Below are 27,680 nucleotides of genomic sequence, written 5' to 3' on the forward strand. Positions count from 1 at the left end.
ATGACCAACCTAGATAGCATATTGAAAAGCAAAGACATTACTTTGCCAACAAAAGTCCATCTAGTCAAGGCTATGGTTTTTCCTGTGGTCATGTATGGGTGTGAGAGTTGGACTGTGAAGAAAGCTGAGCACCAAAAAATTGATACTTTTGAACTGTGGTGTTGGAGAAGACTCTTGAGAGTCCCTTGGACTGCAAGGAGGATCCAACCAGTCCATTCTAAAGGAGATCAGCCCTGGGATTTCTTTGGAAGGAATGCTGAAGCTGAAACTCCAGTACTTTGGCCACCTCATGCGAAGAGTTGACTCATTAGAAAAGACTCTGATACTGGGAGGGATTGGGGCAGGAGGAGAAGGGGATGACAGAGGATGAGATGGCTGGATGGCATCACTGACTTGATGGACGTGAGTCTGAGTGAACGCCGGGAGCTGGTGATGGACAGGGAGGCCTGGCGTGCTGTGATTCATGGGGTTGCAGAGAGTCGGACACGACTGAGCGACTGAACTGAACTGAACTGAACTGAGACTCCAAGTGGAAGCGAGCCACATGGCTACCACCTGATGGATAGATAAAGTATGTCTATCCACACAATGATTGCTCAGCATAAAACCAAACGGATGGATACATATGGATACATGCTCCTACCCGGACCTGCTAAGTGAAAGAAGCCAGAGAGAAAAGGCCGCGGGGTGTGAGTCCACAGGGTGTGAGGCCACGGGGTGTGAGTCCACTTGTGTGAAACGCCTGTAACACGTGAATTTTTCCAGACAGGAAGCAGGCTCATGACTGCCAGGGTCTGGGGGTGAGGGCGGATGGACAATAACACCTAAGGGGTAAGGGGCCTCTTTTTGGAATTGTGGGATGTTCTCGAATTAGACAGTGGTAATAGTTGCACAACTTCATACTAAAGCCCACTGATTTGTACTCTTTAAGAAGGTGAGTTTTATTGTATGTGAATTATACCTTAATTTTTAGAAAGCTTTCTCCTGATGAACACATTTGCACTCAAAGTTACACACCCCCCCCACCCCATAGTCTTCTATGATTGTGACAGTGGCGACTTCTATTAATATTTTTTTCCCTCCTCTGGCAAAACCCACAAGCGAGGAAAATGTTACAACTTTCTAAATTGCTCCCTAGAGTGACTGGAATAGTCACTTCTTCCAATAAATTCTTCTTCATAATGAAAAGGCAAGGAGTTTCTTTTATAGTTTGAGGCATCTGTGAAAAAGGGGGATTGACATTCAATCATATTCCTGTCTTAAAGATGGGTTTAAATAGTTCCTCTGATCTTTTAAATGTGGAAAAAGATTATTTTTGAGACTGATGTTTAAAAAGAGAAAGTAAGATTTCAGAAGTTGCAGCTTCAAAGTCAGAATTCATGAAGCCATATAGAAGTTTTAAAGCAGTATCATAGAGTAAAATTAAAGTGTTTCTAGCAGTTATGAGGGAATTCTTTTGTGAATAAAAGAATTTCTTACAGGGCTCAAACATATCTTGGACTAAAGAGAAAGGCAAAAACATTGAAATCGTAGATTTTGTTTTATAAGAATGACAGGGCTTGATCTTTCTTCACAGGAATTTTGTAAATGTATTTTTTATTTGATACTGGAGTATAGTTGATTTGCAAAGTTGTGTTAGTTTCAGATGTATAGCAAAGTGCTTCAGTGACACGTATATCCACTCTTTTTTCAGATTCCTTTCCCTGTGCTCTATGTAGGTCTCTGTTGATTATCTGTTTTATATATAGCATTGTGAGGATGTTAGTCCCAAACTCCTAATGTATCCTTTCCTCCCATCTTTCCCCTTTGGTAATTGTAAGTTTGTTTTTGAAGTCTTTGACGGGGATTTTTTAAAAATCAAGGGGATATATATGAGTGTGCTTTGCTCCCTCTAAAAATATGTGACATATAAATTCAAAGCACTATTATCTTAATTCAATAAAAGTTTATGGGAATGATATAAAATCACCTGGAAAATTCTAGCTTGTGTTCAAATTACCTACACAAAACATTTTCACTCCCGCCATAAAAAGATTAGGGCCCTGTTTCTTTTCATTTGTGAGAGCCTGAAATGAGATAAATTGCCTTCCTGAGGAAGGAGGTAACGAGCTGTCAGTCTTAGGAGAGAGCTGTTTGGACAGTGAAAGCTGCATATCACACTCTGAAGCCAGCAACCTTTAGGAAGAAAATTCTAAATTTCTGCTTGAGAAGTTTTATCTCTGAAATTTTAAATAAGCTAATTATGAGCTCATTTTCACAACATGAACTATGTTCAGGCTTCTCTCCCTCTTCCCCCTTTTTCTTTTTTTTAACAGAACCTAATTATTGCAAGGAGATAAAGCCAGTCAATCCTAAAGGAAATCAACCCTGAATATTCATTGGAAGGACCGATACTGAAGCTCCAATACTTTGGCCACCTGATGCGAAGAGCTGACTCACTGGAAAAGACCCTGATGCTGGGAAAGATTGAAGGCAGGAGAAGGGGACAACAGAGGATGAGACGGTTGGATGGCATCTCCGACTTGATGGACATGAGTTTGGGTGAACTCCGGGAGTTGGTGATGGACAGGGAGGCCTGGCGTGCTGCAGTCCACGGGGTCACAAAGAGTTGGACATGACTTAGCGACTGAACAATAACATCAACAATTATTGCAAAGATACCTTTTTCTTTCTTTCTTGTTGTTGGCTGCACTGTGCGTCTTGCAGGATCTTAGCTCCCTGACCAGGGATTGAACCTGGGCCGGGGCACTGGACCACCAGGGAATTCCCAAAGACGATTTTCTTAAAACATTTCTGGAGCAGAAAGCTGGTGTCTTCCTTGCCTCTCCCTCTGGCTCTGAGCAGAGGCAGCCAGCTTGGCGTGGGCTCTACAAGGGGACCCTTTGGGCTCCTTCCTGGGGCGACACAGCAGTGCCCCCGACTAGGCAGCAGGTGACCCTGTGTCCAGGGCCTTTCTGCTTCACAGAGACCCTGCACTTGCCCCCTGGACCTCACATCCACACTGGCTTTGGGTCCACCCTGGGGTGCAAGGAAGGGGAAGGGCTTCCCTATTGATCAGCTGTTCCTTGTTGCCCCCTCCTCACCCCCAGCTCATCGGTTCAGGTTGGCCTTCTCCAGCGAAGTCACATCAGGAGGTTCGGACCCTTCAATATGCCAGCAAACGGCAGCAAACCAGCTGGAACCGCCCCCCACCCCCCTGCACTGGTCGGAAGTTTCACACTCACCTGCCTGGCCTTGAAACCCACTCCCCCTTCTCAGAGGAAGGCCACCCACTCAACCGGGATTCTGGGATTCCGTAACAGGGCTGAAGCAGGCCTGCCGCGGGGGAGCCCCGGGGCACGACACCCAGCCTGACGGACGCGGGCATCACAGACCGGCCGTCTGCAGCCCAGAAAACACCGCTTGGCGGCGGGAGGGGCTGTCCCCACGCTTAGGGACACAACAAGCCCCCAGCCCAAAGGAGCTTTCTCTAGAAGCCCTTTCTCATCGTAGCCGGCTGGCCGCAGCGGGGAGCCGCGCGCCCAGGCCTGCGGGGTCGGCCTCTGCGCCGGGAGGTGGTCGGGTTTCCTTCCGGCCTCGGCACACGCCGGCTGGGGTCCGGGCGCGCGCTGCCCGCTCGTCGGCTATGCCCGCGAAATAATAATGCCAGCAAGACCAGCGATGAGTAATAACAATGGTCGATCGCACAGACTCAGCGCCTGACAGGGGCCCGATCTGGGCTCAGTGTTTAAGCTAACTGTTCTCGTTTAATCCTCAATACACTCACAGACGCTAACCAGCCACCCCAAACCCAAGCCAGCTGGGAAGCTCTGTCTGAAACCCAAACCCACTGAAGCCTCTCTCCTAGGCGCATGGCCTGGGCCCTAAGAGTCCGGCTGCATTTCAAATTCCTGGGGGCCGGGGCGGAAAGGCTGTCGCAGCCCTGCTGGCGGTGCTCCCTGTGGGCTGTCCTTGCTGGTGAGGGTCTGCCACAGACGATGGCAAAGCCCTGTGCCCACCTCTTCGTGCCAAAGGTTCAGGGAAGGGTCACGCTCTCTGCAAGATCAGAAGGAAAGCCATGCAGTTGGTAAATGCGTACCAGAGGAAGGCAGAGGCTGTCCTTCCCGTGGTGGACACCCAGCATCGTGCTCTGAACCTCCCAGAACTCTGTCTTTGGGTTTCGTGGGCATGGTCGCTGTCCCTCGGGGGAGGTGTTTCCCACGCTCATTTTCTCCAAAATGTCTGTCTCAAGTTCTTTTTTTTTTAATGGAATAAACTTATTTTTCACTTGGTTTCCGTGATGCGGGGTCTCTGCTGCTGCCCCGGCTCTCTCTAGCAGTGCTGAGCAGGGGTTCCCCTTCTCTGCGGTGCACAGGCATCTCATTGCAGCGTCTTCTCTCGGTGGAGAGCACACGCTCTAGGCACACGGGCTTCAGTAATTGTGGTGCACGGGCTTAGCTGTTCCTTGGCATGTGGGATCTTCTCAGACCAGGGATCGAACCTGTGTCCCTTGCACTGGGAGGAGGATTCTTATCTTCTGAGCTACCAGGAAAGTCTTATCTCAAGTTCTTGAGTCCTAGATTTTCAGGCCATGTAAAATGTAGGTGGAAAAACAATTCCTCCCTTAATTTCTTTTTCTCTATCATCTCAGTACTTAAAACACCCTTTGGAACCTGAATGACTGAGGTGCTGGCAACACGTGCGTGTGTGTGTTAGTCGCTCAGTCATGCTCGACTCTTTGTGACCCTATGGACTGTAGCCCGCCAGGCTCCTCTGTCCCTGGGGCTTTTCCAGGCCAGAATACTAGAGCGCGTTGCTATTTCCTTCTCCAGGGGATCATCCCGACCCAGGGATCGAACCTGGGTCTCCTGCACTGTGGGCTGATTCTTTACCGACTGAGCCACCAGGCAAGCCCATCATGTTAACCAGAATTAGCAGTAAGTTTGGCCAGCACTGCAACACTGATTGAGGTTTCAAAGCTTACACATTTCCTGAGAACCTCTGTGAATTAATACCAGCAGAGTCTTTAAATCCCTTCTTAGAAATAGGTAGTGAATGAGCCCTAAGTATATAAACAGTAGAAACCAGGACAGGACAGCCTCTCATCAGTGTTTATTTTCAAACCACTCCAGGAGCCTGGGCTCCACTCTGGTCGGGAAGACCCCGGAGGAGGGTGTGGCAGCCCCCTTGAGTGTTCTCATCTGGAGAATCCTGTGGACAGTGGAGCCTGTCGGGCTGCAGTCCGTGGGGTCACAGAGTCGGACAGGGGAAATGGCAGCCCCCCTCCAGTATTCTTGCCTGGAGAATCCCATGGAAAGAGGAGCCTGTCGGGCTGCAGCCCGGGGGGTTACACAGAGTCAGACTCGACTGAGCGACTCACACTTTCACTTTGCAGACGTGAGATTTCCATATGGGAATTCTTGACAGCACACCCTCCTTTTCAGGCCCTGCGCCCGTGAGTGGGCCTTCCCTCATCTGCACTGTCTTAGCTTGGGAGCAAAATTAACCCCCTTCCTCTCGGTTTTTCTCCCTTCCCTCCTAAGAACCCTCGGTAGTCGTACCTAATTTTCCCAGGGCCTCATAAACCTTTCTCTCTGTTTTGTTTCTTTGGCTCCATCTGCTTTGCTCTCGTGGGGCCGGCAGGTACAGGCAATAATGCAGACAGTTCAGACCACGCTGCCCTCTGGACGCAGGGACATCAGGTGGAAGGCAGGCCCCCTGCCGGGCCCACCTCGCCCGGCTGCTCTGTCTCCCGGCTCCACTGGGCCCGAGGCCCATGCCACGGCCCTGGCCCGTGCTCACACCCTGGGGTCCTGCACCCTCCTCCTGAGGCCTGGGCCCTGTGTGACCCCCTTCCTAAGTGCCCACCACCTCTTTCCCATCTTTCCTTACATCCAACTACGGAGAGCCTCAGCCATGTTCAGAAATGTACCAAACAGTACCAGAACCCTTGTGTTCCCGCTGCCCAGGTTTAGCAGTATGAACACACAGCCCCTGGTCTTTTATCTTTCTTCTATAAACTCCCTGACATTGATCACTTTGAAGCAAATCCCAAATACTACATCATTTCATCCACAAACGTTTCGTGATGTATCTGTAAGGATTCTTAAAAAATAAAAATAAAAACTATCCTACTATTATTATACCAAAGACGTGAAAGGTCCCCCTTAAACTCATTACAACTCCCTTTTCTAAGATTTTTTTTTCTTTTTTTTTACAGATTGTTTAAAATGAGAACCCAAATAAGGTATACGTGTTGGATTTGTTCTCTAGCTGCTTTTAATTTAGCCTGTATGCTAATGTGGGCATCTGCACACATGCATACACAGAGACACACACCCACCCCCGGCCCGGGGGTCTCTGTTGCCTGGGAGCCGGGTCATCTTCCCTGAGTGTTCCTGGAGCTGGGCTGTGCCGCTCACTCCCCAGCTCTCCTTGGACGCCCTCTCGGCCCCAGGCTTGTAGGCTCGGAGTCTGTGGTCCCTGTGCAGGGCCGCTGTCCTGGGGCGTCGCCTGTGGGCTGTGTGTGTGCTCAGTTGCTGTCGTGTCTGACCCTGTGACCCCAGGGACTGTAGCCCACCAGGCTCTTCTGTCCGTGGGGATTCTCCAGGCAAGAATACCGGAGTGGGTAGCCTATCCCTTCTCCAGGAGAACCTCCCAACCCAGGGATCGAACCTGCGTCTCTTACATCTCCTGCATCGGCAGGCAGGCTCTCTCCCACTGCAGCCACCTGGGAAGCCCCCAGTAGTGGGTGAGGGGCCGAGGAAGGGCCAGTGAGGTGCCCACATGGTGAGTGCCTGCTGAGCGTTGGGGGTCTGCCCTGTGGTGGGGTCCCCAGGGTGAGGTTCTGGGGAAATGTCCTCTGAGGTCTGGGCCGCTGTGACCGAGGACCCCACGCCGGGGGTGGCCTCTCCAGTCCCGCGAGATGGGCCTTGAGCCCCTGGGCGCCGGCCGCAGAGTCTGTGGACGCCTCAGGAGCTGACCGCCAGGGCCTCCCTCCTGCGGGCCTGGCCTGGGTTTCTTCCGAGGAGCCGATGCCCAGTGCTGAGACAGGTCCCAGGCTGGGCCCTGGGACCCCTGGCTGCAGTGCTTGTACCTGGACACACCTCTCCTCCAGCGACAGAATACAAAGAAACGATAAAGGACTAAAGATAACTCTGTGCAAGTACAGTTGGGGCAAATTATGGACAATAAGGCCTGAAAAGACCAAAAACTCAACTGCTGCTTCTGAAGAGCCAGGAGCAAAGGCAGGGTACTGCGCACGCGCCCTGCCCTCGGCATCACCAACCAAAGGGGCGGGCGGACCCTAAGGCACCCCCACCCTCACCCACACAAGGCCCAGCTCCCCTCCGGCCCCCGGGAGCGCGTGAACCAGGGCACCTGCTGCTTGCTCGCCCTCCCTCCTGCTGAGCAGGGGCCCCAGTAAAGCCTTGCCTGAATTCTGACTTCAGCCTTGATCAATTTCTACTGACTCTCCCAGTGGGAAAAAGTCCAATGAAACAAAAGAAAAAGAAAAAATTTTTCCTATTGATTAAGGAGGCCAATGGAGAAGGCAACGGCACCCCGCTCCAGCACTCTTGCCTGGAAAATCCCATGGATGGAGGAGCCTGGTGGGCTGCAGTCCATGGGGTTGCACAGAGTCGGAGACGACTGAAGTGACTTAGCAGCAGCAAGGATGCCAAGAACTTTGCTGGTCGGTGGCAGTGGCCCCTGCATGTGGTGAGCCCTGGCCTGGAGGAACACGAGGCTTCTGCACGTCTTACGTCTCTCTCCTCTCCTCCCTGCCTTCCTGCCTCTGGGAGGGGAAGGAGCTGCTGTTCTTCACGGGTGCTTTCTTCCTACATTGCTTTTACAAAAGTCCCCGCTCATGGACAGACCGCAGGAGCTTAGTGGGATAGACAATTCAAGCTCATTGTCTGCAGATCCCAGTTTTGAAATCTAAAGCCACAGGTCCCTGCTGAACCAACGAATCCATCCCTGAGAATTTGCTACTAGGGGCAAAGTCATTCAAGAAACAATTGTTTTCTCACCAATTTTAGTGGGAAAAGAATTATGATGTATCCAAGTTATGTCAACTGTTTCCACAGGCAGAAAACTGTCAACTGAACAATTAAAATAAGTGCACACAGGTAAGGGCTTCCCTGGTACCTCAGACAGCAGAGAATGTGCCTGCAGTGCAGGAGACCCGGGGTTCAATCCCTGGGTTGGGAAGAACCCCTGGAGCAGGGAATGGCAACCCACTCCAGGATTCTTGCTTGGGAAATCCTGTGGACTGAGGAGCCTGGTGGGCTACAGTCCATGGGGTCACAGAGAGTCAGACACAACCGAGTGACTAAGTACACACACTCGTACAAGTAATAACACACGAAGGTATGTAAATCTAGTTTGTACACAGAATGCAAAGGAATGAAGGTCTGTTTTGAACTCATCAAAAGACTAAGAGGGGTCTAGGGAAGAGGACTGGGGGAGGATCATTCTTTCCAAGTTCATCCTTCTCTCTCCATGTCTTTATCTCCAAGTTTTCAACTCTGAGCTCATGGTTACTTTGCTCTCAAGCTGCATCTCGAGGAATACATAGATAACATCATCAGAGAGAAATAAAGCGTGAGCTCTCAGGTTCTTAGGGACTAGGCAGCTGTAACTAGAAAGCTGAGGGTCAGAGGAGGTGCGGTTCTGCATCTTCTTGGCCAGCTGGGTCCATGCAGGTGAACACTTCAAATCTGTGCCATAGGGTCATCTCAGACAAGACGCTGCTGTGTTGACCAAGTTGCTGATGTGTTTTCGTCTGCTTGGAGATCAAAATATCACAGACCTCAGCATATTTACTCAGTGTGCCTTTGGATAAAAGGTTATTGCATTGGAAACAACACCATGACCACCAAGAAGCTGTCGTCCAAAGTGTGGTCTGAGAGCCATGATGTAGCCAAGTTAATTCAAAAGCTGTGCCCGAGGGAAAGCAGTCACTTTGGGCCTTCTCCTGGATTTCCTTCTGCAGGCGACGCTAACTTCCTCTCATGCACATTGCCTAGGATGCAGGTCAGCTTCTGAGAAAGCCAAGAGGGACAGCCCACGGACACGCTCAAAAGTCTTACCAACACAGTACTTACCTGCTGATCAGGCGCTCAGAGGTAAACAGCGCTTTGAATTACTGATACTCGCAATAACACAGATGAATCCCTCCGAACGTGCTGAGAGAAGCCAGACACAGCAGATTAGGCCCTCACTTCAGACGGACTTGACACAGGCAAACTGCAGAGATAGAAATCAGAATGTGTCCCCAGGGGTTGGGAGGGGAATTGGCAGGAAAGAGGCAGAAAGGAATGTTCAGGGACGAATGAAATGTTTTACATCTTGTTTTGGGAGGTGGTTACACAGATGGACGCAACTGTCAAAATTCATCAGAATCAACATCCAAGATCTGTGCATTCTTACGGCATGTTTAGAAAGTTTGAAAGAAGTGTGAAAAAAAAGAATTCAAGAGTCTCTTACATTAAATTGTTATTAAATATGTCTTTGAAAAAGTTTTATGGGCTTTGGGGTTGGCGGGCCTGGGTTGAATTCCAGTTCTACAACTCCCAGAAGTAGGATGCTGGGCGAGTTCATGAACCTTTCTTAGCCGCCCTTTTCTCACCTATAAACCAGGGGTAAAAACCGTCTTCAGCCCATAAGGGCTTGTGAACGTTTCCCGCAAAGCTCTCAGTCATGGATGGGCGAGTGTTGCGTTCCTCTGCTTCCCGGAGCATTTTGAGGTCCATTGTGGCAGGCTGTCCCCATGCCCGCCGTCCCGAGACCTTACCTCCAGGCCATTCCGCCATCCCCAGAGGCTCTCCTGGGCCCTGGGGTCCCTCGCATCTCGGCACCGCTGAGCTCAGGCCCTGCCATCTCCGGCAGTTTCCAGCGGGTTCTGCTGCCTGCACTCCAGCCGCTCCTAAGTCTGCTGTGGACAGAACCCTCCTGCTGGTTCCCGCCCCTATGAACCTGGGCTGGCCTCACCCAGCATCTTTGTTCAGTCGTCTTTCTCCATGGAATAGACTCGTTTCCATTTCTTCCGAATCTCAAGGACCAGGAAGCCTTCCCTGATCCTCTAGCAGGCGATGACTCCTAGCAGAGTTAGCGGAGGCAAGAGAAAACTCTTTTCTTTTTTAAACAACAGTGTCATCTTTATTTTTAGGAATTTATTGGTTTCATTTGATGATCAAGTTACAATTGTGGAGACCAGATACATTACCAAGATCCTTGTAGTTAAGCATTCATCATTTTTAAGAATTTGTGTGCGGTAATAATATTCATATTATTTTATCATATTTGACAACAAAATAACATACATAAAAGATTCTCTTTAAAACTAATAATTTTTGCAAAAGTAAAAAGATCTGATTATATATGCTTTTTTTTTTAATTTAATGGAAAAGAATCCAAAAAAGAAAATATATACATATGTAGGTATATATGTTATTTCATTATAGGCTATTACATAATATGGAGTAGAATTTCCTGTGCTATACAGTAGGACCTTGCTATTTATCTATTTTATTTATTTTCTAAAAGTTAATTTATCTATTTTAATTGGAGGATAATTAGTTTACAATATTGCGATGGTTTTGCTATACATCAGCATGGATCGGCCACAGGTATACACAGTGTGTGTGTCCCTTAACCCGATCTCCCAATTTACTTCTCCCCCGCTTCCCTCTTTGGTAGCGGGGAGTTTGTTTTCTATGTCTGTAGGTCTATTTCTGTTTCGTAAATAAGTTCATTTGTAAGAAATTATCAGACTAAGTAAAGCGAATGAGACGGAGAAAGACAAATATCATACAGTGTTGCTTACATGTGGAATCTAAAAAGAAAAACATACAAGAGAAGGTTCCAGAGAGGCCAGCTCAGGCGTCCCACACCAGCCGCCAGGAGGGGGTCTCAGCGAGCTTCGTCCGGGCGCTGAGCATCACCTGCTCAGACCTCTCGGCCCGCGGCGTCGGGGCCTGGACGTGGGGAGCTGCGCTGGGGCCACAGGGATGCCCCCAGAGCAGCCCTGCGCCCCGCTATTCTGACCCCAGCCCCCTGAGGCGTCAGGGAGACCCGGGTTGTTCTGAGCCGCGCCGCCTGCTCGCGTCCCAGGCGGCCCCGCTCCCCGCTCCCGGGCCGTCTGAGCCCGCAGGGCCTCCTGAGGGGCCGCCAGTCACTCTAGGGGACCCCAGCACAACCTCACAAAGCTCGACTGCAAGAACCTCGTTCCCAAATGAGGTTCCGCAGGTTCCACCGGGTTTAGGACTTGCACCCCTCAGGTTTGGAAGGACACGATTCAGCGCATCGTGTTCCTCTGACTGCAGTCATTGCTTCTCCCTTTTAAAAATGATTTTATTTATTGATTTTTGGCTGCGCTGGGCCCTCTTCGCTGCAAGCAGACTCCCTCTGGCTGTGGACGGTGGGGCTGCTCTTCGGTGCGACGCTCCGGCTTCTCACTCCTGCGGCTGTTGTCCTCGCTGAGCACAGGCTCTGGACCCCGGGCTTCGGAAACCGCGGGCCTCGGGCTCAGCTGCTCCATGGCGTGTGGGACCTTCCTGGAGCCGGGAACTGAACCCGCGTCTCCTGCACTGCCGGCAGGTTCTTATCCTGGGACAGCAGCGAAGTCCTCGTTCATCTTCCTTTCCTTCCCTCCTTTCTGTTTTTTATTTTTTTAAACTTTTTGGCATGCAGTTAGTTTCCCAACCAGAGATTGAACCCACGCCCGGGCAGTGGAAGCCCAGAGTCTTAACTGCTGGACTGCCAGGCAAGTCCCGAACTCGAGTCACATTTAAGGCCACCTCTGTGACGGCTCTCCTGAATAGCCTGCACCTGTACTACTATTTGCTATTGCCTCCGATTTATTTATTTTTATCAAGACCATAATACTCCATACCATAAATGGAGAGCCAGGATCACACAGCATGAGGCTGTTAATGGTAAACAGAATACACCAATATAGTAAACAGAAACACACAACTATTAAAATCAGTTTTGTCCGCAAATTACCCTGAATCATTTTCCTATCTAGCCCCTCTGGCTGGAAACGCCCTGTGGAAAACACATTGTCTAACCTGGATGGGGGCTGGCAGGCATTTGGACAAATAACCCCAAAATCGGAGCAGGAAGGCAGCCTCCACATGAGCGTTTCAGGCTCTCTGGGCGGTAGGGGCAGAAGCTGTGTCTGCCGGGCCTGTAGGGAAGCCCGCCCTGTGTCCACACAGGACCACAGATCAGAGCCTCTGAGCGACCTTACAAGTCACACTTTGTAGAAGAGGAAAAGGAGCCACGGAGAGGTGATGGCCAGTCCGTGCCGGGGCAGGGCCGGAACCCATCCTCTCACTTGAGTTCAGTTAGCCCTTTGGTGGCCTGAAGCCTCTAGGGCCCGAGCCAGCGCCCATTTCTTGGCATCCTAAAATTAGTCAGAAACGAGATTTGCAAAAAAAAAAAAAAAAAAACGAAAACAGAATACCTCCCCCGCAAACCACGTGAAACTAACACAGCTTGTAAATCAATTACTCTTCAATATAAAATAAAAATTAAAAAAAAAAGAGCTCTGCACATCTGTGTTCCATCTTTGTGGGTGACAAGGCCGACCTGGTATTTCCAGCATCTTTATGAGCTCATTTGTGCTATTATTATCCAAAGGCAAGGTGTTCTTTGGGTGAAGATGGTTCACCTAACTGCCCTCCGAGTGTCTGCTGGAGAGAATTTTGTATTGGTTGGGTGGTGGCTTTTATTTTCTGAAAGTATGGCAGTTGCATATGGTTAAAATTCACACAATGCTAAAGGAAGCTGGTAAAATGCTTTCTTCCCAGTTCCAACCTATAATATCCTGACCCCCTTCCTGGAAAGCAGCGGCTGTTATGGCTTCTTGTGTCCTGCTGGAGATAGGAAGGTGGGGTGAGCTTTAAACAGAAGCACCTGTGAAATACCTGAAATAAATTTCACCAGAGCTAATCATTTTGGGAAAACCTGTGAATCTCCACTGATCCAGGGTTTCTACTCTGTCCCTATTAGACTTTTCTCTTCCTCTTTTTTTTTTAACTGAAAATGTTTTATTGGAGTGTGGCTGATTTGCAATGTTAGTTTCCAGAGCACTTTTCCCCTTTTAATTCAGTTTTTAAAAAAACATTAAAATTTTTTATTTGCTTGATTTTGGCTGCCCTGGGTCTCCGTTGCTGCACATGGGCTTCCTCTAGTTGCAGCGAGCAGTGGCTCCTCTCTAGTCGCCATGCGAGGGGCTTCCCGTTGCAGCAGCCCCTCCTTGTGGCGGAGCACCGGCTCGAGGGCCCCTGGGCTTCAGTAACTGCAGCACTCGGGCTCAGCAGTTGTGGTGCAGGAGCTCAGTTGCTGCGGCATATGGAATCTTCCCAGACCAGGCATAACCTGAGTCTCTTGCGTCTCCTGCATTGGCAGACAGATTTCTTTACCACTGAGCCACCAGGGAAGCCGGTAACTCAGTCTGAACCCTTTCCTATTTCTGGGTTAAGAACGCAGGATAGGAACAAGGCGGGTGTTTTCCCTTCCAGCGGGTAGACAGGCACGTGGCTGGAGGGAGGCCGTGTGCCTGCCTGGGGCCCAGCTCACCGGCTCCCATGCCCTGGCTGGAGCTAGTCACCTGGCCGTCCCCATTCGGGGTACAGAACGTACCTGGTGTTGGGCGACTGGTTCCTGGCGGGATGTACTTGGCCTTTTATCTCTGCGGGTCCTGCATCTGGACACGGTTTAGGGATGGGACACAGGCAGACAGTGCATGAGTTCAACTTAAGATACACAGTTTGCTGCGCCCGTGGGGTTTCCATGCACCCATCCTTGGGAGGAAGGTGGAGATGCGGAGCTGGTGTTTGCAAGAGACACTGGGTGACGGACATCAAGGTCGTCAGGAAGCACGTGAGATGAGCGAGGAGATCCTCCCAGGAGGGAGAAGGCGAGACGACAGGGCGGGAAACATCGGAGTGTGGACACGTTCGGGAGGTGAGCCCAGAGGGAAGGGAGCTTTGGGAGCGGGGTTACAGCGTGGGGGGCTCCGGGGGTGTGAGGGGGGCTGCCAGGAAATGCTGTCGTCTCTGGGGTCAGTGGGTGTGCCTGAGGGAGTGCGTTCAGGAAGGCAGCAGAGAGCCAGATTGTCTGAGTGTGCGTGTGCGTGTGAGAGAGAGGGAGACACACACACACTCTGCTCCTCCCGCTCCTCTCTGCCCTGGTTCGGGCCTGCGCGGCTTCAGGAGGCTGGACGGGCCAGGTCTTTACTCTGAAGCCTGGCATTTCTGCTGAGAGCGCCAGTGCCGCCTGCTGAGGGCGACTCGACGGGATCCGCAGCAGGGGAAAAGGAGGGTGACGGCCGGGATCCGCAGCAGGGGAAAAGGAGGGTGACGGACGGGATCCGCAGCAGAGGAAAAGGAGGGTGACGTTTTAGTTTCATCCAGCCTGACACACAACCGGCTGCGAACTCGACGGGATCCACAGCAGAGGAAAAGGAGGGTGACGTTTTAGTTTCATCCAGCCTGACACACAACCGGCGGCCAACTCAATGGGATCCACAGCAGAGGAAAAGGAGGGTGATGTTTTAATTTCATCCAGCCTGACACACAACCGGCTGCGAGAGGTGCGCCGTGATTCTGAACAGTGAACATGTTGACACGGTATTTCATGGAATAGAGACATGTTCTGGCCAAATGGGCCGCAAAGTGAATAAACATTATTTTTCTACTGAATTCAGCTAGAAAATGACTAGAAATCGTCCCATGGAGACTAGGGCGGTGGGGGGGTAAGACAAGAAAGTAACAAGCACAAACCAGCCGCCGGAAGGCAGAGAAGGGCTGCGGAGCTGCTGATAGCTGGCTCCAGGGTGGGGTCTGTGCCCGACCCTGTGGCTGACTGGGGGGCCGGGGACCCCGGAACTGGCTGCTGGTTAGGTCTGTGGCCGGGGGACCAGCTGGCTGGCCTGGTGTCTGGCTGGGTGGCTGGTTTACTGTCTGGCCTGCTGGTTGACCAGGTGGCTGGTTTGGTGGCTCCCTGGGTGTCTGACTGGGTGGCTGGTTTCATGTCTGGCTGGGTGGCTGGCCTGCTGGTTGACCAGGTGGCTGGCTTGGTGGCTCCCTGGGTGTCTGACTGGGTGGCTGTCTGGCTCCGTGTCCTCCAGACGGACTGGAGGGTCCCCCTCACTTCCTCCTGCTTTGTCCCCCTTGCTTTCCTCCCAAGGCTCTCTCAGACCTGGTGGAGCTACATATAGTATTTTGCTTGACCTGAGGTCCACTGAACACAAGTTTTCAGGGTTCTGGTTGTGTAAACACAGTAATTTCTTCCTTCACTAGCTGGGAGGTCTGCAGTGAGGGCCACCGTGTTTCCTTGGGCTGGGAGATGGTGCCCCAGGGGTTTCCACGCCTGGTTTTCACAGCCACACAGGTCTGGGCTTGAGACCCAGCTCTGCTGCTGAGCAGTTACAGGAGTCTGGATCTACTGGAATCTTTGGTCAGTTTCACATCTATGTGATGAGAATAACACACATCTTGGGAGATTATAGCAATGGCTGAGTGAGATTATACATCACATACGTATATTCACACAGTGTTTTCCACAGCCTGTGCTGAAGGAGGGGTCACCACTGAGATGATAATGACAATGATGAGGATGAGACATCACCCTTTTAATCCAGCAAACAGAATTAAAATGAGCTTGTGAAGAAGAAACAGAAGCCCTAAATGTTCTACTACAGAAATCTACGTTTGTTGTCCAAAGGCACACAATTTTCACAGACTTCTAGAATCTCAAGCCTTTCACAACTACTACTTATAAAAGAATTTTACCCCCGTCAGAAGGCCAAGATTTTTTTTGTCATCTACAGATAAGAAATGCTACCATATGCTTGATAACTCCTACTCCAGCAAGCAGGCTGGGCTCCACAGCTGCCTGAATTCTCTGGTTGGGCTCACTGGCTGCTATGTTCAGTAGTGGCCATAAAGAAGAATGAAATAACGCCACGGGCAGCAACGTGGACGGACCTCGAGATGATCCTCTGTAAGTGGAGTCAGAGAAAGACAAACATCACATGATGTCGTTTATATGTGAAATCTAAAAAAATGGTACAAATGAACTTATTTACAGAACAGAAATACTCACAGATGTAGAAAACAAACTTCCGGTGACCAAGTGGGGGATGGTGGTGGGGGAGGGGTAAATTGGGAGGCTGGGATGGGCAGACATTACCCCACGTAAAGCAGATGACTAGTAAGGCCCTCTCCTCAGTACTCTGCAATGATCTACATGGGAAAAGGACCTAAGAAACAATGGTTATATGCATTTGTGTAACTGACTCACTGTGTTGTGCCCCTGAAACTCACACATCTGAAACCAACCACACTCCAATAAAATTTTTTTAAAAATCCACTCGAGAGAAAAAAAGAAAAAAGATAGGAGGTCACATTATCTCCTCTGTTCTCCGGTCTGGGCCCCTATATGAGAGATCTTTTAAAATTCAGGAATTTGCCTTTTCAAAAAATCCTACTGAAAGGCGTATTATGTTTCAGACCACTCATTAGGAGTAAGCCTCCTCGTAGGAAGGCAAACGCACTTGAAGCCAGGTTTGAAGACGTAAGGAAAGGTCGCAATTAGCTTCAATGACTCACATTTGTTTCCAGAGCAGGGCCTGAGAGAAGGTGGCCGATGTGAAAGACAGAGAGGTATATACAGGAATGCTCCCAGCCACGGAGGGCACGTCTTCTCTCAAAGTTTTATTTTAACTGGAGGATGATTACTTTACAGTGCTGTGCGGGTTTCTGCCATACATCAAACATGAATCAGCCACAGGTCTGTGTGTGTCCCCTCCCTCTCGAACTGCCTTCCACTCCTTCCCACCCTGCTGCGTTGTCACAGAGCACCGGTTTGAGCTCCCTGCCTCATACAGCAGATTCCCACTGGCTGCCTACTTTACATCTGGTACCGTATACATTTCAATGCTACGCTCTCAAATCATCCCACCCTCCTCTTCCCCCACTGTGTCCTGTCTGTTCTTTATGTCTGCAAATAGGATCGTCAGTACTTTGTGGATTTCACATATATGCATTAATATTTGTTTTTCTCTTTCTCACTTCATTTTGAATGATAGGCTCCAGGTTCATCCATCTCATTAGAACCAACTCAAACATGTTCCTTTTTTTATGGCTGAGTAATATCCCATCACATATATGTACCACAGCTTCTTTATTCATTCATCTGTCGATGGATATCTAGGTTGCTTCTATTGAGGGCACATCTTTTCTAACAGGATCTCTGTACATTGAGTAAAACGCAGCTTCCTCAAATAGTGTTTCTGTGGAAGCAACCAGCCCTGTGTGATACATAAGACTTTTGCTTAAATTCAGTCCTGGCACAAAAGCTCCTGTGGGTCTCAGACCAAGGGCGTCCCTGAGACACGGGCCTTTCTGTTTTAAAGGGGAAGTCCCACCAAACTGGGGTAAGCCTGACCCCCTAATGCTCATCGTCAGTGCTCCTGGTGAAATGTGAGTGTGAAAGAGGAGATAGAATGTCCCAGGCCCAGGGGACCGGGAGCTCCCCCGGGACAGCCTGGATGTGGGAGGTGCTGGCTACCACAGGAGGTCCTTGGATGTCGGCCTCAACTCCCAGATCCTATGCAGCAGGAAGTGCTCAGCCTGCAGCAGACGTCCTCTGAGGACGATGACGGGGTGCCAGGTGCCTGTGTGGGGTGACCATGCCGCAGGCCTGCAACCTTACAGAGGGGACGTGTTTACATGTGTAGGTCAGAATCCTCTCGTAGGGCTATTTTGTACAATTTCAACTGCTTTCTGTATTAATTACAAACATATTTCTTTTTTAAAAAAGACTGCATAAAGTATCAGATCAGATCAATCAGATCAGTCGCTCAGTCATGTCCGACTCTTTGCGACCCCATGAATCGCAGCACGCCAGGCCTCCCTGTCCATCACCAACTCCCGGAGTTCACTGAGACTCACATTCATTGAGTCAGCGATGCCATCCACCCATCTCATCCTCTGTCGTCCCCTTCTCCTCCTGCCCCCAATCCCTCCCAGCATCAGAGTCTTTTCCAATGAGTCAACTCTTCGCATGAGGTGGCCAAAGTACTGGAGTTTCAGCTTTAGCATCATTCCTTCCAAAGAAATCCCAGGGCTGATCTCCTTCAGAATGGACTGGTTGGATCTCAAGTATGGACTGCTGTTATTGCTTTATTGATAGTTTAAGCAAAACACAGGTGATTTACACCATTGTGTGAGTTACTGCTGTGGTGTGGTGATGGTGTAGTCACTCAGTTGTGTCCAACTCTTGTGACTGCATGGACTGTAGCCCTCCAGACTCCTCTGTCTATGGGATTTCCCAGGCAAGAATACTGGAGTGGGTTGCCATTTTCCTTCTCCAGGGGATCTTCCCAGTCCAAGGACTGAACCCGCATCTCCTGCATTGTGGGCTATCTTCCACATTGCAAGCAGATTCTTTATTGCTGAGCCACCGGGAAAGCCCAGTTTCTGCTGTACAGCAAAGTAATTCAGTTCTACACATGTAGTTCTACACATGTATACATTCTTTTTAAAATGCTCTTTTCCGTTATGGTTTATCACAGGATGTTGAATGTAGTTCTCTGTGGCACGCAGTAGGCCCTTCTTGTCCCTCCATTCTATATTTAAAGCTTGCGTCCGCCAACCCCAAGCTCCTCCCCACGCCTCCCTCAACCCCTTTCACCTTGGCAGCCAGGAGTCTGTTGTCTACGAACGTATCACTTTTTAAAGCACAAAGTGTAGAGCATTAAAAACTGCCCAGCCTGGTAACAGTCAGCAGTGTTTTCACTGCAGGGCTGAGATGCAGAGAAACTGGCGGGTGTTTCACGTGGCGTCTCCCCAGGGCTGGGCGTTCATAAAGCAGCCTCTCCAAGACTGGAAGTGCGTTTTGATTTCTCATCTGACACCAGGTCCACATCTCCTTCAACACCTTCTCCCACTTCCTGAAGATGGCACCCCACCGCCCCAAACTGTGCAGACTGTAAGACTGAATGAGGCCAGTTCTCTCTCCAGTATGGCTCCGTGGTTAGAAGAGAGGCGTGTTGGGCTTGGTGGTCGACAGGAGGGGCTCTGCTGTCAAGCCTGGGTGGGAATCTCACTGTGGTACTTTGTTAGCTGTGCGTGACGTGGGGCCACGGTCTGACTCTGTTCAGGCTGCTACACAAGCCACAGGCCAGGTGGCTCATAAGCAACAGAAATGCACTGCTCACAGTTCTGGAGGCTGGAAGCCTGAGACCAAGTGCCAACAGGTGCTGGGTTCCAGTGGAGGCCCTCTCCCGGCGAGACTGCAGCATCTCACTGTGTCCTCACGTGATGGAATGGGGCTTGGGAGCTGTCTGGGGTCTCTTTTATAAGAGCACTAATCCCAATCACAAGAGCCCCACCCTTTTGACCTAATCTCCTCTTAAAAACCCCACCTCATAATATCATCGCCTTGGGACTTAGGATTTCAACTCAGGAATTTTTGGGGGTTACAAATGTTCAGATTATGATAGCCACCTGCACCCTCCAAAGCTGGGCTGAGGTTTTATTAGGTAACACATGGCTTGGCATATAGTACATTCTGAATAAATACTTCCTTTCTCCCGAATTCCCAAATCAGTATTCTAGGATAAACTTCTGGGTTTACACTCTCATCATAAGAAGAAAAGATTGACTACTGCATTTGTTGTCTTCAATTCTTGTAGATTCTTGTAGAAGAACAAATGAGCAATGCTTTATTTATCTTCAATTTTAGGATAAATTAAGGCCACAGCCTTCTGAATGATTTAAGATCAATAAATATCATTTCAAACTACTTTCTCAATGACCAATGGTCCTGCCTCAGTCAAGGATCTGCCAACATTTTATTTAACAAAGCTACAAAAGACGACAACTAGCAATAACTGGTTTGGAATGTTAAACAATATTAGGGTACAAGGCCAATGTTATCTCCATAATTACTAGCAAAACTACTTAGGTTTCTGACTATTAAACTACTCCCAAGTCTTATTTTACAAACAGTACTGAAAACTTATTAAAACTGTATTGCCTGCTGTTATAGATTTCAAGTAAAATTACCATGTTATCTGAAATCTAGACTTAACAGGCTCAACTAAAAGTTTCTTGGTCTCTCTGGAGTTTGTCCAGCTTTCAGAGTTTGAAGGGAAGGTACATTTGTTTGTCATTAAGTACTTGAAGTTCATAACACTAAGGAAAGGAGTTTTATAAACTCTTCATATCAAATTGACATAATACCTGAAAATGCCTCATGGAATAGCAAACACGGATTTGTGGTTGGTAGGATTTCCTACTAGAATTGTTGTAATTTCTGTCTCCTAAAAAATACATATTTTTAAATGATCTAAAGTACAGACAGATAGGAGATGTAGATGTAGTATACTGGAGAGACCATCAAAATGTGTATTCCATGCAGCTGATGCTTTAAGAGAAGAAAGGCAAACTGAATTTAAATACTGTCTATAAAAGTCACTATTAATATCATGAGACTGGTTTAATCAGTTAAAAGTAACAAAAATCCGTTTAATAAAATTTCATGTGAAAATGAATTTAATGCTTTTAGGGTTGAATTTTTTCACCTAAAGCAATAAAGTCAACATAAAAACCTTATGGTGAGAAAGACTGCAGGCAATAAAACGGTCTGGGTAATTTTTTAAAAATGTCTTGTATTATATTAATTAAGTTTGTATTATTTTAAGTAGAGAAATGTTAAACACACAGTTATCTGATTCTTTTCACACCGTCTATGGTGGTCTGTAACAGGCAGGGACAGGCTACAACTTGTGGGCCAAATCTGGCTACCAACTGCTCTGGTCAATAAAGCTTTATTGGAACACAGCCGTGCCCATTCATACACGCTGTCTGTGGTTATGCTCACTAGACTTGAAAAGCTGCAACAGAAACTGTATGGTGTTCTGTAAGCTGAAAACTGTATTTAAATACAATGGATGGTAAAATGGTTATTAAAATATCCTTGAGTACACTGATTTCAAAGTGTCATTTACAGTGTTTAAACATCATTTTCTTTAGGATTTCTTTCCAACTGCTAAAAAGCAACAGAAAGTACACCTTCTGAATCAGATGTTTAAGATGTTTCTGATAAAGTTACTAAAATTGAAGTTCAGAAATATTAACATTTAGAGGTAAATACCTTACACTTGTAAATCCTACTGTTTAACAGTAACGAAGTTCCTTAAATGAGACTGAGCTGTAAGGTGGGCTTGTAACTGTAATTAGCTGAAGCAGGAGTTTCCAACAGGCCTTGTCAACACAAAGAAACCTGAATATTAATAAGCACGGCAGTGTGGTTTTCAAGCCACACCACACACGTTTCCTCTGCCTCCTGTAGCTGCAAACTTAAAAAAGCCTGAAGGTCAAAGCCAGACAGACAAACCTTGTCACTGAACGTGCTGACCACGGCTGATACAAGTTGAGTTTGCCTTTTCCGCTAAAACTATAGAGGAAAAACAAATTCCAAACCAAGGGCAATCACTGTAACCATCTTAAGATGAAAAAGAAGGGAGAAATAAAGTCAAAAGTGGTTTAACCCAACGATCAGCCCAGCCCTCAATTTCACTAGAAGCCTATTTTTGGAGTCACATATTTGAACTGTTGCATCAAGAAGGTGGTAACAGAAAAGATGTCCGTACGAAAGTGACGTCCAGCCAATACGCAAAACAAGAGTGATCTGAGACAACCATAAAATCGTCAGGCCACTGACAGCTGGGGAACCTCCTCAGCTGGCAACTCAACTGCAAAGGGACCTCCCAGGTTTGAGATGAAAAAACACACTTGAACCTGTAATTGAATTAGGCAAGCCTCACTGCGCGGAGCGCTGTGTCGGTCACCAGGATACAAAGCAAATGCCGGGTTATCAGAAGTGCATTTATCAGCCACAGTGATTTATTGAGCGCTTTAATAATCCAAGTGTACATCAACTGATCCACAGTCAAAAGCGCCAGGTCCCTAAGAAATGTACAAGCACTTGCAGTAAATCAAAATACATATTATTTTGTTCAATCCAGCAGCCTTCGGTGTGGGGACAGAAGGCTAGTGATAAACAGAGTCTTCAGTAATGCACAGTGATTGTGATTGAAGCGTTTGTACAAAATCTGGTTCCCAGTAGCATGCACCCACCGATAAAGACTTCAGTACAAAAAACTTAATCCTAAGCGCTACATGGAAGTAGAAACGAGATAGAATTCTGAATTCGTGTCTTCCTGAAGATCACAGAAAAGGAAGAAGGGTCAAAAGAAAATGGACAGTAAGGAACAAAACCACACAGGAATACAAAGCTTGGTAAGAAAGCTCTTATTATTACAGATCCCACATTGTTCGCACTGAAAACCAAAGTTCCCATCCACGTGGAGGGGGGGATTAAAAAAAAAGACCAGATCTTTCAAGTTAATGGAAATTAAAAAGGGAATAAAACAGGAAGGGGTGGGAGCAAAGGAACAGGAGTGGGGCTGGATGACGCTCCATCGCAAGACGGTTCCAAAGGTAACAAGCCGGCGGGCAGCGCGGGCGGCCCCGCGCGGAGCTGCCGCCGGCGCTATGTGGCGTACCGCTTGGTCCACTGTCTGGCCATCCGGTCGTGCTCCGCCCTGTTGGTCATGTACTGTGTGGCGATGCTGCCGACCAGCGGGTCAGCTGCAAAGGAAGCAGAGGCAGGTCAGTCGGGCCAGCGCTCGGCCCCCCGGAGCCGGGGACACGGGGTGTCGGGGCGCGGGCGGAAAGGCTGGAGGCCGCGTGCCGCCCGGAGCAGGGCCGCCCGCCCGGGACCGCATCGCTGCAGCCCCGCCGCCTCGTCACGGTCCGGACAAGGCTCCCCGGGCCCCAGCAGGCAGACACCTGCCGCCGTCCCCCCTGGTTTTCAGGCAGCATTTCCTTCCCCGAGAAGATGCGAGTGGGCGGAGCCTGGTCTCCACCCTGATTACTGCTGGGGTTGGGGGCAGCAGCAAGTTAGTGAGTGGGTGACACAGTGTCTCTGTATTTGGGAATTACCAAGCCGGGTGTGTGTGTGTGTTTGAGTTGCTCAGCCATGTCCCACTCTGCAGCCTCATGGACTGTAACCCACCAGGTCCTCTGTCCATGGGATTCTCCAGACAAGAACACTGAAATGTGTTGCCATTTCTTCCTCCAGCAGATCTTCCTGACCCAGGGATCGAACCTGCGTCTCCTGCATGAGCAGGTGGATTCTTTAAGGCCTGAGCCACCAGGGAAGCCCTTATCAAAGTCATAGGGTTCTCTGTTACAAAAGTAGTGAGGATGTTACTCACAGCTGACAACTCACTGACTTAACCACGTCCTCAAACTTGAACATACTGGAGCTGCCACGGGAGGAAGCTCAGCCTAAGGAGGGGGGCTCCAGGCCTGGAGCTGGAGCCCCCTTCTCCCTGCAGGCTCCCGGGACACTCCTCCACTCAGACAGGATCCAGGGCTAATGAAGACCATTCAGAGCAACTGAAAAAACGTCCTTTAGGTTTCTGGAGATCCCAGAAGGCACTGGTTTCCCTCCACTCTTTCATTTCCCTTCGAATTTTAGTTCCTGTATTTTGGTGTTGAGAATTTGTGTGTATTAGAGCAAGTGGATAAGAAAGCACCAAAAGAGAAAAAAATGAGCAAAAGTTGGTAATAAATAAAAAAAAAATAAGCAAAGAAGATGGCAGGGTGCCTGCGGTCTGATAACCTTGTAACCTGAGGAAAATCCTGAGTAAGACTTTCAATGTCACAGCTTCTCAATAATCAGAGTGTAAGGGAAGCACCACCTTTTCAGAATCTGCGGAGGCTGACGATAACAGCCTCTGAAAGTCCTCCCAACAAACCCCTGCTTTTTAAAAACATTTTGTTACAGATCTAACATTACTAATACACCATTTTTAGGGGGCTGTTTTTCCCTTGGGGCCTCACCTAGTGAGTTGTGGGGTGTTAGTTCCCCGACCAGGGACTGAACCCGTGTCCCCTGCAACAGAAGCACAGTCCCAAGCACTGGGCCGCCAGGGAGCCCCAAGACTGCTTCAGCTTTCACGAACTTCCCTTAAGCTTGCTTGGGTTTGCGCTAAGCTTGTTAAGTTTCTTACACTGACTCGTTATCACGGGTCTGTTACAAACGTCTGCCTCTCCGCCTGCTCTTTGTGACTCTGGACTTTCACCTGCCCAAAGGGTGAAACTTGTCACCTCAACCAGCCCAGCCAGGGTTCAAGATGACTCAGACCAGCAGTACCAAATGTAGACACAAATATCTGGGATTGGCAAGATATCTTCTTAAAAAATACTGTCTTTCAGTTCAGACTAAAGTAATGACTTTATATTAGAGTCTAAAAAGGGCCAAAGAGAGGTGTGAGTCCCATTTCTGTACCTTTGAAACAAATCATCCAGTTCCAGTTTCGGGAAGGCAAAGAACTTGGGCGCCCTGGACAGAGCTCAGGTCTACACCAGTCAAGTCGGCTGTTTGGTTAAATACACCCAACGTGAGAGAGGTGCAAAAGGGCCATCTGAGCTTCCTCACTTAACCGGTCACGGTAAAGGACTGGCTTAAGTCAGAAGAATGAGCAGTGATTTTAATGTTCTAATGCACGGAGGGTGGGCTAACGGGGAACAAGAGTCCGCTGTTCCTTCACAAAGGGAGAGGGAGACAGGTGAAGGACGAGGAACAGGAAGCTCAGGGGTGAGGAAGAGCATTCAGACTATTTCAGCAGGGGCCGAGGAGGAAGAAACCTCACTCACACTGTGCAGACTTCTTTTTGTATATGCTTAAATAATTAGCAGTAAATTCCTTTCAGAGTTCCTTTCACCTTTTCGAGCTCAGTTTTTAAAACAGAAATATTTTTCCATCTGCAAAATTATACATACTAAATATAAAAATAATAATTTACAAAGCCACCTCACACAACACATAAGACAGAAAGTTGTAAGTGAAAACTGGCTGCAAATTCACTGAAAGAAGCACTGTTAACACGCTGACTTCCGTCTTCCAGACTTCTCTTCCAAACATACAAGGAAAAAAAAAAAGGTCAGTCTGCTTTTGCAACCTTTAAAAAAACTCATTATATGGTGAATAACTTTCTGTTTCAGGAATTACATCCTACCTCATCATTTTTATTTTTTTAAATTCAAGTGTAACTGACATGTCAATATTACTATGTTAGGTTCAGGTGTACAACATAGTAATTTAGTATTTTTATAGATTAGACTCCATACAAAGTTATTATATTCCCTGTGCATCATCTTATTTATTTACTTTTTGTAAACTTTTAAAAGGCATTAATTAATTGATTCCTTTTAGTTTTGGCTTCGCTGGGTCTTCACTGATTTCTCTAGCTGCAGAGAGCTGCAGAGAGCAGCAGCGTGCAGGCTTCGCACTGAGGTGGCTCCTCTTGTTGCTGAGCACAGGTTCTAGCACTGGGCTCAGTAGTTATGCCCCCAGGCTCTAGAGCACAGGCTCAGGGGTTGTGGTGGCGGGTTTAGCTGCTCAGCAGCATGTGGATCCACCCAGACCAGGGATTGAACCTGTGTGTCTCCTCTATTGGCAGGCTGATTCTTAACCACTGAGCCACCAGGGAAGTCCGCAACATTTAAAATATTAATCTGAATTAAAAATCAATTTCCTGTTTAGAGATATATGGGTTCTTTCTACTTTTTTTTTTTTTTTGCTTAATAAACAATGCTGTGAAGAATATTATTGTGTGTGCATCTTTGTAAATTTATGCAAATCTTAAAAGTATTAATGAAGGAATAAAAGTATAAAATGAAATTTTAAAATCATGTGTTATCAAACAGTTCAATGCTAAAATATTTTGCTGAACAGAAGACAGTTAAGACTACAAGTAACCAAATGAAACTAGGCAATAAATGTGTGTCCATGACAACTGCAGTGCATTTGGAGGAATAAGATACTCCTTGTACAGTATATTTATAATCATGACCTGAGGGAAGATTGACTCTTGCTGTAAGGTTTCATATTTCATGGACAGAGCTACACCAGGGATGAAATAACAGTCTCCAAACATAAATTACTCAACCTTGTTTCTCTATCAATTCCTTTTTACAACAGAAGGAAAATTTCCCCATCATTTTGGCTTCTAGACTGCTACTGCTTTCCCAAGTCTCTATCAATCTCTGAGATGATCACCTGTCAGTCTTCCTCTTTACTAAAGAAAACCCACAAAGTTCATCCATGAATGAGTAAAGTGAAATTTAAGTCTCCTGCATCGTCTGCTCTCTTTCATTCACTATTTGTCTGAATTTCTGAGAAGAGGAGTGTGTTCACACTTGGCTCGGCTCACAGCACAGGGTGAGGTGATGGTAAGCACTCGATTCTCCTAGCTGGCAGGGTGGTGTGTATGAGCGGGTCCCCGTACAGGATTCACGGTGTGGTCAACGGAAAAGCACGGGGGTGGGAGCAGGGAACGCTTCCCCGCCATCCGGTTTAGGGACCGGATCCCTAACCGCGGCACCTCGCCTGTGTGTAAAAATCAGCCATCGCTTTTTTTGCTGGCACAATGGAAGCAATGAAACAGTACCTGAGTGGAGGCTTAAGTCAGCAAATCCCTCGTGATGGGAGCCCCACTTCTTTTTGCTCCTTCTCTACTTCCTGGGCTCACCTCCGCGTCCCCGCAGGGCCAGGCGCAGAGGGCGGCTCAGTGAAAACTGGGGGCGCCTAAGGGGGCTGAGCGCGCCAACCCAGCCCTTTCCGGGGACTGCGATTCTGGAAGGGAGAGGCTCAGGGAACCCCTGGGACCCTGTCTGAAGGCCCCCCTCTGCGAGGAACCCCGGACACCGGGAGGCTTCACAGCCCGCCCAGGAGAGCGGGGAGACGCGGGTGCCGACTGCAGGAGGCGGCCTCCCGCTGGCTCGGCGGACTGAACCCGCTTACCAACTCGGGGGGCGTGGCTTGCTTGACTCCTGGTCTGGGAAGGTCGAACATGCCCTGGAACAAGGAAGCCCGAGGGCCACAACCGCCGGGCCGGGCTCCGGAGCCGGAGCCGGAGCCTCCGGGCCCACGAGCTGCAGCCGCCGAAGCGCGCACCCAGAACCCGTGGGCCACGCCAGAGAGGCCACCGAGGGGGAGCCCCGCGCAGCACGGCTGGAGTCACCTGCACTCGCGCAGCTAGAGAAACCCCGCAACAGCCACGAGGACCAGCACCACCAAAAATAAACTTACACACGCCTGGAAGAGCAAAGCGGGCGAGAGGCAGCTGACGGCGAGCAGAGGGGGACGGGCGGCCGGCTGAGCCGCAGAGGGGCTCTACCCGCCAGGCCCCAAATCATTCTCTCCTGGGTGGTAGGTGGTACAGGAGAAACCACGCGAAGAAGTTTTTTTGACTTTCTTTCCTTAAGAAAACATGTATGTCCTTAAAGAAACAAAGAAAAGCAGCCCAGGATAAGGGAAAAGGGGGTGGGCTCTGGGTCGAGGCTGCCTGCCTCTGTATCTGGGCTCCACCCATAGCAGCACCAGGTCAGAGAAGGGACTTGGTGCCTTGGTTTCCTCAACTGCAAGACGAAGGCAATGGCAGGAGCTGCCCCACAGCTGTTAAAAGAAGCCAATGGACTGAAACATTGTCAGGCACATACAAAATTTCTGCTATTGTTTTCAAAATAAGGACAGCAAATGAATATCCATGTGCATCTTTTAAAAAATATAAATAGGATTATTCTTGAAGACACTCTTCAGAT

General features: G+C 48.7%; 1 protein-coding gene across 3 annotated transcripts in view; it reads right to left on the reverse strand.

The window, feature by feature from the left end:
- The window catches only part of UBE2E2 (ubiquitin conjugating enzyme E2 E2), a 405,476-nt gene that overhangs the window by 11,891 nt on the left and 365,905 nt on the right, over positions 1 to 27,680 (reverse strand). For 2 of the 3 annotated variants that reach the window (XM_086380876.1, XM_086380877.1), the window contains one exon: positions 22,302 to 22,655. The exons of the other annotated variant lie outside the window; for it this stretch is intronic. In XM_086380876.1, coding sequence (XP_086237002.1) covers positions 22,558 to 22,655 — 98 coding nt within the window. In that variant the 3' untranslated portion in view covers positions 22,302 to 22,557. Of the gene's footprint in view, positions 1 to 22,301; positions 22,656 to 27,680 lie in introns of those variants that run through there. 3 annotated transcript variants of the gene reach the window in all.

This window comes from Bos grunniens, chromosome 27 (genome assembly GCF_055505025.1).
Source record: "Bos grunniens cultivar Pamir isolate PY7600 chromosome 27, Bosgru_T2T1.0, whole genome shotgun sequence".
In the NCBI taxonomy this organism is placed as follows: Eukaryota; Metazoa; Chordata; class Mammalia; order Artiodactyla; family Bovidae; genus Bos; species Bos grunniens.